General features: G+C 41.6%; 1 protein-coding gene across 3 annotated transcripts; it reads right to left on the reverse strand.

The window, feature by feature from the left end:
* Window positions 1-628: 628 nt before the first annotated feature.
* Window positions 629-4210, reverse strand: LOC148036976 (actin-101-like). Of its 3 annotated transcripts, none has more exons than XM_087675932.1 (6): window positions 3962-4210; window positions 3737-3807; window positions 2148-2541; window positions 1713-2031; window positions 1335-1629; window positions 629-970 (listed from the first exon to the last, which is right to left on the reverse strand). In XM_087675932.1, exons 2-6 carry the CDS (start codon window positions 3794-3796, stop codon window positions 905-907), a joined length of 1134 nt encoding a protein of 377 aa, XP_087532058.1. In that variant the 5' UTR covers window positions 3797-3807; window positions 3962-4210; the 3' UTR covers window positions 629-904. The 3 variants fall into 3 exon arrangements, with proteins under 3 accessions (XP_087532058.1, XP_087532059.1, XP_087532057.1); XM_087675933.1 differs by having other exon boundaries at window positions 3737-3804; window positions 3922-4210; XM_087675931.1 differs by having other exon boundaries at window positions 3922-4210.
* Window positions 4211-10047: the final 5837 nt, after the last annotated feature.

A 10047-nucleotide genomic window follows, 5' to 3' on the forward strand; every position in this document is an offset into this window, starting at 1 on the left:
TGGCCTACAGCTCAAAAGGTTAATTCTTATTCTAGCATGTATGGAACATATGCTATCTATGAGCTACAAACCAAAGCTACAACATGAATGCTTTACCCAAACACATGTATGGCATGCCTAATACCTATCAGAAATCCAAAAAGTTATAGGTTGAGTCTTTAACAGCAAACAAAAACACAGACACAACTTTGAAGCATGGCCACCAAGTTGTACACAAGGCATAAGGTTGACCTAAACACCACCATTTAGGCTATATAATCCAAAGGGTGGTTCAAATGTTCACTTTTCGAAACTCACAACTTATGCATGTGCAAGGGTATATAAACACAAGAATAAAACTTTCAAAGACGGCATTCTTTAAAGCTTACAAAAGAATATGTTAGCAAAATGCAAATAGCTTTACAGGAATTCATAAGAGGATGCATGTGTTTGTATGCCTATGTCTAATGCCCTGTTTGAAGCACACCCAGTGGCAAAGCTACAAGTTTAGAAACAAAGCATACCTCCATATGTTTGTAAAGAAACATCTTGAAGAACGTAGCAAACAAACTTCCCACAAATGGTAAATGAAAGCTAAAGCACAAATAGTACGATTTTATAAGCTTATTGATCAAAGAGGACAAGTGAGTATCGTGAACCATTTTAACATAACCTGTACACATTGGGTCACACATTAAAAGTAACCCAAAGTCTCAAATAATTGGATGTAGACAAGAAGTGCTACATGGCTACAATCCCTAACTCAAATGCTACCAAAAGTTTCCCAAGAAGTAGAAAATTGGGCTTCTAGGAAATATTCTGCACACACTACACTACATGACATGTAGAAGAGCAATATAAAAAGATGGATTACTACCTTCACATGCTTGATGTGGATGTCTATGATGTAAAAGAACGTAAAGGCTTAGAAACATTTTCTATGCACAATAGAAGGTCCTGTTTCATCATACTCGTCCTTCGATATCCACATCTGCATCCAATGTAGAAAGATATCACCAAACCACTAAAAGCTAGCTTTTTGCCAAATAAATGATCTTATGCTTTCTTTTAACTTTGCATTTTGTTGATTGGCTTACATAACAAACCATTGGAAGGGAAGTTTATCATCAAATGTACAAGGCCATGGATTTTATACAAGATTGCTATGTCTTTACCTATCGGTTGTTTCTAAGAACTACATATTAAAAAAAGACTTAATCAAGTGTCAAAACTTATATTTTGTGAACCAAGCTATTTTTTGTGTTTCGATGGCCTAACTTGGTTCCACATGTGGATAGCGACTATCGATGTTGCCTATTGCAGATGATCTTACAACATAATGAGAAAACACTTACTTGTTGAAAAGTGCTCAAGGAAGCAAGGATGGATCCTCCGATCCATACGCTATATTTCCGTTCGGGAGGTGCAACCACCTTAACTTTCATGCTGCTAGGAGCTAATGCTGTGATTTCCTTGTTCATGCGTTCCCCAATGCCTGGGAACATGGTCGAGCCACCACTAAGCACAATGTTGGAGTACAAGTCCTTTCTAATGTCAACATCGCACCGCATTATCGAGTTGTAGGTGGTCTCGTGGATGCCAGCTCCTTCCATGCCAATCAAGGAGGGTTGGAACAGCACTTCGGGGCATCTGATAAGAGAGGCATAAAGGCTTGAAATCCCGAAGTTCAAACGATACATGCGTTTGTTCTTGGCAATAACCGAGAGAGATACCGGAAGCGCTCCGCCCCGATGGTGATGACCTGGCCGTCGGGGAGCTCGAAGCTCTTGTCGTGCGCTGACGTGGCGGCGGCGCTGAGCAGCTCCTGCTCGAAGTCGAGGGCCACGTAGGCCAGCCTCTCCTTCATGTCGCGCACGATCTCGCGCTCGGCGCTGGTGGTGAAGGAGTAGCCGCGCTCCGTCAGGATCTTCATGAGCGCGTCCGTCAGGTCCCGCCCCGCCAGGTCCAGCCGCAGGATCGCGTGCGGCAGCGCATACCCCTCGTAGATGGGCACCGTGTGCGTCACGCCGTCGCCCGAGTCCAGCACGATCCCTGTTTGCTTTCTCAGTACACCCACCACCAACGAATTAAGACATACTCTTATATGTAAAATTTAAGCAGCGAATCTGCTTCGTGGAAAAGAGGGAGAGGCAATAGGAGTGCCGCACCTGTTGTACGGCCGCTGGAGTAGAGGGAGAGGACGGCCTGGATGGCGACATACATGGCGGGCACATAGAAGCTCTCGAACATGATCTGGGTCATCCTCTCGCGGTTGGCCTTGGGGTTGAGGGGGGCCTCCGTGAGGAGGACGGGGTGCTCCTCGGGGGCCACCCGGAGCTCGTTGAAGAAGGTGTGGTGCCATACCTTCTGCATGTCGTCCCAGTTGGTCACGATCCCATGGTCGATCGGGTACTTGAGCGTCAGAATGCCCCTCTTCGACTGCGCCTCGTCCCCCACATACGCATCCTTCTGCCCCATCCCCACCATCACCCCCGCGTGCCGCGGCCGCCCCACGATGCTCGGGAACACCGCCCGCGGCGCATCATCCCCTGCAAACCCCGCCTGCGCCCACAGCCACCTCCAAATTGTGTTACAACATAATATATATATATATATCCTCTTAAGTGATCTAACTAATTTTACAGAGCCCGGGGGAAGTCGTCCAATTGCTCATCAGAGAGGCTGTATATTATATTCACAAGAATTAGTTTTGACAGTTGCTCCGGAGGCACCACATACCTAGCTAGTTAGGGGCAGGGTGTTGCAGCTGCCCCTGGCCCCCAACCATACCTAGCTGGGTATGTGGTCCCTCCCTCTCCAAAGCTCCTGATATTGTCACCATTCACAGTGTGTGACTAAAGCTTCCTGTGTGTAATGTTGTCCCATATATTATATGATCTGCGTTTCATCTGATCTGAGAGTTGCCAGCCAACGCCGAGGATCTTCTATCTATTGCACAGCCAATTTGCAAAGCGGCTTCATACATGCTTCTCTCTGAGTCGGATAACTAAGCACACGTGATATCCATGGGTAACAAACATGCTTGACTTCGTACATGCTTCTCTCTGAGTCAGATCATAACTAAGCACACATGATACACATGCTTCTCTGAGTCAGATCATAACTAAGCACACATGATACCCATGGGTAACAATATGCTTGGAAATTGACTTCGTCCATGCTTCTCTCGGAGTCAGATCATAACTAAGCACACATGATACCCATGGGTAACAACATGCTGCCTGCAGCTTCTATGGCCCGAGCATCAGTCTTACACATACACATACACATATACATGAGAAGATTCTGCATGTTGAGTCGATGAGAGGCAGCCATGCTTCTCTGAGTCAGATAACTAAGCACACATGATACCCATGGGTAACAATATGCTTGGAAATTGACTTCGTCCATGCTTCTCGGAGTCAGATAACTAAGCATACATGATGATACCCATGGGTAACAACATGCTGCCTGCAGCTTCTTTGGCCCGATCAGCGTCAGTCTTACACATACACATACACATATACATGAGAAGATGCTGCATGTTGAGTCGATGAGAGGCAGCCAGCCAGGTAAATTACATAATATGCAGCTGCATACGCTTACTCGAGACGCTGCGCACGTGGCCAGCTTGAATTAGCTTGCATGGCCATGCATACTCTCTCTCTCTATATATATATATATACACATGTGGGACACGCAATTGCAAAGATTATTTAGAGGACATGGATGCCTTCGAAGGGGGAGTCAAACATACCTTGACCATTCCCGATCCATTGTCGCACACGAGAGGGGCAACTTCATCCACATCTGCCATGTTGGGAACTTCTGCCGAAAGATACCAAAATTACTCATCTCAGTACTAATGTATAGACAAGAGACTGAGACCATGAAATGAACCAGGTATAGGCGCAGAAGAGAATATCATGGATGAGGACTTACAGAACTACGATATAAGTAACGATGTAATTGAATGGGTTACCAGGAACGAAGAAGAAGAAGAAGAGCGAGCAGCCCAATATTATTAGGCACACACACAAATTAGCTGCGCCTGATCGATAAATTGGAGTGGGTTGGATAAAAAAGGTTGAGTAGGAGCACACACAAAGTATGAAGGCCCCCAGCAGACAGAATCACTTTTGTGGTTAGCCCGGGAGGGCAATGGGCAGATCAGATCAAGAAGAGAACTGAGAGAGAGAGAAAGAGAGAGAGAGAGAGAGAGAGAGCGCAGGCTTTCTCGCACGTTATAATGTCCTTTGCTGGATCCCTTCATGCCACCTTTTGTTTAAAGGGCCTTTACCCTTTTTCTTCCCACATGCGTGCCTCGGAAGCTTGTACATTCTCCTCATTACGCCATAGCCCAGCTAGCCAACAGCAGTAACACCGGCTTTTCTTTTAAAAACCCTTAGACTTGAAAGTTCATCATCATCCTCTGTTCTGAACTTCAAGACCAGCAACATTTCCACGTTCCAATACTCTATGATTGGATGTTTGTATCGGCTATATTGTATGGGATGTCTATGGATGTTTGTTATATGTAGTAGCATATTTGTTATAACCCATTAATTTCAGGTTACAAATTGATTGCGTTATGGAATTGGGCATGGTATCCCGCTAATATGGTCTTTCGGGACGCGTACCCCGAAGGAATTTTAAATATTGTTTTCCTATAACGCAAAGAATGTAGGAAGATTTGGTTACGGTAAAGTATTTTCAACATCTAAATGATGCAAACCAACCCCTTTAATCTCGAAAGCCTTAAACAAGCTTCTACCTAGTACAAGCAAATTTGAAGACTTGAGCTTCTTGCCTTGAATACTTACAAAGCATCACTATGTTCTTATGCTTCTACCTACAAGCAATTTTGAAGACCTCAGCTTCTTTCCTTGATCACTTACAAAGCATCCCTATGTTCTTATGTTTAAAAAGGGAGCTCAATGTCCTTAGAGCTCTCCATCGCATAGGTTCCATAGCTTAAGAGATTCCTTATCCAACTACCTTCTATCTCAAGCTTCCACAAGAAAATATCCATACTTAGGACTCACTTCTTTGTGTCCCTCCAAACCCTATGTGCCACAACTTCAAGGACATATGGAATGGTCTCCTCTTCCCTGATACATAAAGGACAAATAGGGGAAACTCACTTGAACTTTGTTGTCATGTTTTTGTGGTAAACTTGTACATTACAATCTTCCATACAAACGAAATCAATTGATGAGATGGAATAACCTTTCATACATGCAACACCCTACAACACTACCTTTGTGCCCTCCACCTATGCAAGGTGCTTGGCTAGTGAAAAGTTCTATTTGAGGGGCTTTAGGGAAATCCATACACACTACAAAAGCATTTAAGGAGAGTTCTTGCTATTGTAGCATACTTCAGTGTGAAGCACTTGTATGCTGCCCTAGGCGCACCAATAGATCCCTTTTTGGTATGTGTGTGAAGGGAGATCTATTATCATTTGGATTTTCTTAGTGTTGGTTATGTTATGCTATTTTTGGATACAACATGGCTCAAGATGATACAATGTTTTACCTAAGATTGGCATTTCAAAAAAATTTAAAGATAATTGATAGTGCCTATAGTGGTCAAAGACTAATTGAGCTTTTTGAGTATTCATTTTTCCTTAAGTAGATACAAAGGTTGTCTTTGATACATTGAGCCATTTTCTCAACATATCCTTGGAGATAGTAGACATTAACCCTTGAAAAATGGCCAGAGTATTAGCTCGGGTAAGTTACTCATGAATATATATGTCCATCACGTGGGTTCAAAATGTGGAAAATTAGATTTGGAAGCATGAGAGAGTGTGCACAAGAGGGAGAGAGAGAGGTCAAGTACAAGAATAAGATCTTGCTTAGGTACAACTAGTACACTCTCCTTTACTGTGAGTGTGTATTTTAGGCAGTTTATATAGCCTTTGGAGAAGTTAGGGTTAGGGTTTTCCTTTGCTTCCCTGTCCTCCAGTCCATTTACACCTAGCTACCCTTATCCTCTCAAGTATAAGGAGAGTTCACATACTTACTTTTCAACACCCCTCCTCAATGCTAGGTGGCATTGGATAAAGCATGATAGGATGCCCCCCCTTAATCCACAATGAGATGCCTTTATAAATCAGGCTACAAAAGAAGGTTATAGGTAGAGAGTGTTACAAGACTTAAAAGAGTCGATCATCTATGGATTGGGAGGCAAAGTTGGCCTCCAATTTCTTAGATACTTCGCGAACACTAGGACACTTTACTGGTGATATGCCCAATCTTTTTGCATTTATTACACTTCGTTTTGTCAGGATATTTCTTCCAACCATTGCTTACAATATGTCCTTTTTTATGAGAGAATGAGCACTTTGTAGAAGCTGTATCGACTAACATTTGCTCATGGAAGTAAATGCTCAAGTTCCTTCATTATGGTTCCTCTTCTCTTCACCACGCATGACTAGATGGTACTTGCCAAGGTTGGGTTTGAGATATTAGTTAGGGTAGTCACAAGGGTTGGAAAGACCTTCTTCACAGACTTCAGAAGGATGGCAATGGCATCTTCATCATGAATTGGTGCTTGAACGGAGGCCAACTATGCCATGAGCCCCTTCCTATGTGAAATAAACTTGCTTAGATCTTCTCCATGTTTATACTCGAAGCTAAAAAACTCAATCTTTAGAAAGACCTTGGAGTTCTTCCATGTAGCGTCGTAGAGCCTTTCAAGTTCATCCCACTTCTCCTTGGCAGTGGAGAGTTGGTCAATATGATGAATTAAAGATTCATCTAAATGAAGCATGATGATGGCTTGAGCTCTTTCATCATCTTCTACATCAAGGGGATTGGATGGGTCAATAACTTTGGTCCCTTTTATGAGGGGCCAGTAGCCTCGTTCTATCATTTTATATTTTACCAGGACTTGCCAAGGATGGAAGTATTTTCCATTGAACTTGCGAATTTGAGGCCTTACATCTGCATAGGCCATGGCCATTATAGGAAGGTCTTACCTATTGCCTTAAGAAATGGGAGTGTCCAGTCCTTTACAGGTGGCCAAGTATGAAGCAAATAGCAGAGTTGATAGCCCTACAAATGATAGCCAACTTTAAAGCTATAGAGATGAAAAAGGTTGGAAATCATACATATGTAATATCTGAAGATAAGATTTTGGAGGTCCTATTCTTAGAACAACCCTTGATTTAAGTTTTACTATTTTCCTAGGTTTCAATGAGGGGAGCTTTGACTGGACTTCAGGATCCTCCCAATAATGTGGCTTATTAGAGGAGTTCTTGGTGGAACGCGGCTTTTCAATCAACTCTATGCTATGGGATGAATTAGAGAAGAGTACAATAACACTCATTTCTCTGATTTACCAACAGGAAAAGCAGTAAGAGACATTAGTTGAATGCATCAGTAGTGCTAGAAGCACTCTTACCATCTCCCATTCTTGTACTCATATTGTAGATTGATTTTTACAAGCTTAATATTGCCCATGGAAATCACTATTAATGATACCTAGATTGACAAAGAATGAGAATGAGTGAACTTGAAGCTTCCTAACTATGGCTGCCAAGAAACCCATAATTAGGATTTGATAGAAATTTCTTCTTGTGGACAGATATTTGTGGAGCCCGTTTGTGGGAGTATAGCCCACTAGGGGGGATATTAAAGCCCTAAGATGGCCGCCATTGATTCGCCCTCAAATGAGCACGTAGCTGTACGAATCTGCACGCTGCCTAGATTTGCACCTGCCTGCGTTTTTTCACAATGCCGTCCTACTGCGTGGCCAATGTGAGGATTTGTGGTGCTAGGGAGGAGCTTCTGATGCTAAGAAAGATTTATCCTAAAGAAATGGGAGGCTGATATACCCTCTTTTGCTCACACGAGCTCCTCCAATGGAGATATGTACTAGCTGGCTATGGAGGTTGAAAGTCCAAGATGAGAAAATGAAGCTTTTCTTGTGCACTTAGTTTGAGTTGGGTTTAGGAAACCTAAAGGGATTAGAGATGGCTCTAATACCATGTGGAAAATCAGAGTTGGAAGCATGAGAGGGTGTGCATAAGAGGGAGAGAGAGAGCTCAAGTACAAGAATAAGATCTTGGTTAGTAAGTTGTTTAAAGATACAACTAGTACACTCTCCTCTATTGTGAGTATGTACTTTAGGCAATTTATATAGCCTCTGGAGAAGTTAGGGTTAGGGTTTTCCCTTGCTCCCCTCTCCTCCAATCCATTTACACCTAGCTACCCTTATCCTCTCCAGTATAAGGAGAGTTCACATGCTTACTTCTCAATACAAAATATTTTTAAAATACCTTTTTTATACATTTTTTACATACAGAAAGATGCAATATAAAGATGTTATTTACAAATTGAATAGAAAAGGGTTATGTTTATTTTAGAAAAAATTTACAGATAAGAATATTTATAAATAGGCCTTTAATGCACGTGATGTAGAGGATATACATATAGTAACTTCCCCGAGAGTATTAGTTAAAATGAAACAATGTAACTATGCATGTGAACTACCCACCATGCTACTTCTTTACATATTTTTTGAGTGGATTTGTACTTGATCGTATCCTAAAAATCCATCAAAGAAGTTAGGAGAAACCTAATTTCTCACATTGTGAAAATTCTATTATTACTAGATGATGGTCAAAGTTCAAAATGTTTGTCTAATGTATTAAATGTCATCCATTACAAAGAATTTAGTGTTCGTTAATAAGATGGTAGAGCAAGGGTTATAGGTTAGATTCAATGAAAATGGTTATTTTGTGGAGGAAATCAATAATATGTGTGTTTTAATTGCAAAAGAAAGTACAATTGGACATAATTGGTATTTCTACAATTAATGTGGCTATGTATGCTAAAGGAAAGGTGTAATGGCTTTGCTTGCCACTCTTTCAATCATGTGATCTTTGTATGGAAGTGGACAATGGTCTCCCTTAGTTGTTGCATTTATCTTCTTGTAATTAGAACATACTCTAGTATTTCCATTATTCTTGAGTACCACAAACTTAGATGATACAAATTCTATATGCTCAATTTCGTAAATAATCCTTGCTTTCTAAAGTTTGTCTAACTCCTCAAAAAGAGAGAGAGTATAGCAAGGATTTATTATTTAGATGCTTTGTGGTTGTCTTTGTTGACATGGTAAGCTCAACACGTGCGGATATTGATGATGGACCGCCTGGCTAGATAGATGGATCCACACGTTTACACTTATCACATTGGTGTTCATTATGATACTCACATGGCCCACTGACTTATCCCTTATTATATTTAGTTTGTTATACCTACCTACAACTGGCAAAGATATAGCACCAGTTGATTAGTGTAGTTTGTTATGCATTGTTTGACTTAGTAGGCCACTTTCCTTTATGTTATATCTTATCTACACTTTGTGTACATTGTATTGTGTGTGGAAGGAGAAGAAAAAAACGGCAAGAAAATGTTTTGGCCTCCGTCTCTCTTCTTGTGTTCTTGAGTGAGCTTCCTCTTGTGTATACAGTGTGTGTTTAGCGCAACAGCTCAAGCAAGTCTCCCCACCACACACGATTCTTGATATGGTATCAGAGTGGCGCCACTAAGAGAGGTTAATTTTGAAGGCTGAAGCGAAGGAAAAGAAACAAGGTTCGAGAAAGCAAGCAACATGGAAGAAGCTCTCCTATTCTTCCACTCCTTCTCTTGGATAGTGCATGTGGAGACACCGGAAGTAGGGTAGAGCGAAAATCTCAAATTGCTGTGAGATTTGGTGTGTGAGCAAAGTACTATATATTCAGCAATTAAGCCCTTCGGGCCTTAGCTGCAGTTTTTTTTGGGAATCTGAGGCCGTTTCAAGCCTTGTTTTAGAGCTGCAAGGTTGCGAAGAGCAGTTTCAGGATATATTGTGATTTCGGTTGTATTACCCAAAAGTGGGTGCACATGTTATATATTTCAAATCTGTAATCTTCAAGGTTTTTGCTAGGAATAAAACATAAGGTTTATCTACAAACAGGTTGCAGATTTCATATACTATTGAGCAATCAGTGAAAAAGGTTGCTTGGTGCACTGTTGTGCGCTTGTTGTGCCTTGAATGGCATTATTATTTTGA

This window comes from Lygodium microphyllum, chromosome 4, assembly GCF_053477565.2.
Source record: "Lygodium microphyllum isolate KBCC chromosome 4, Lygodium_microphyllum_v1.1.10, whole genome shotgun sequence".
Taxonomy (NCBI): Eukaryota; Viridiplantae; Streptophyta; class Polypodiopsida; order Schizaeales; family Lygodiaceae; genus Lygodium; species Lygodium microphyllum.

Excerpts from the sequence above, each read along its gene's own strand:
- LOC148036976 (XM_087675932.1), bottom strand. The coding sequence starts at position 3,796 with ATGGCAGATGTGGATGAAGTTGCCCCTCTCGTGTGCGACAATGGATCG. Across the intron at positions 2,542-3,736 it reads ATGGATCGGGAATGGTCAAG|GCGGGGTTTGCAGGGGATGA; the intron begins GTATGTTTGACT and ends CTGTGGGCGCAG. Across the intron at positions 1,630-1,712 it reads ATCGGGGCGGAGCGCTTCCG|ATGCCCCGAAGTGCTGTTCC; the intron begins GTATCTCTCTCG and ends CTCTCTTATCAG.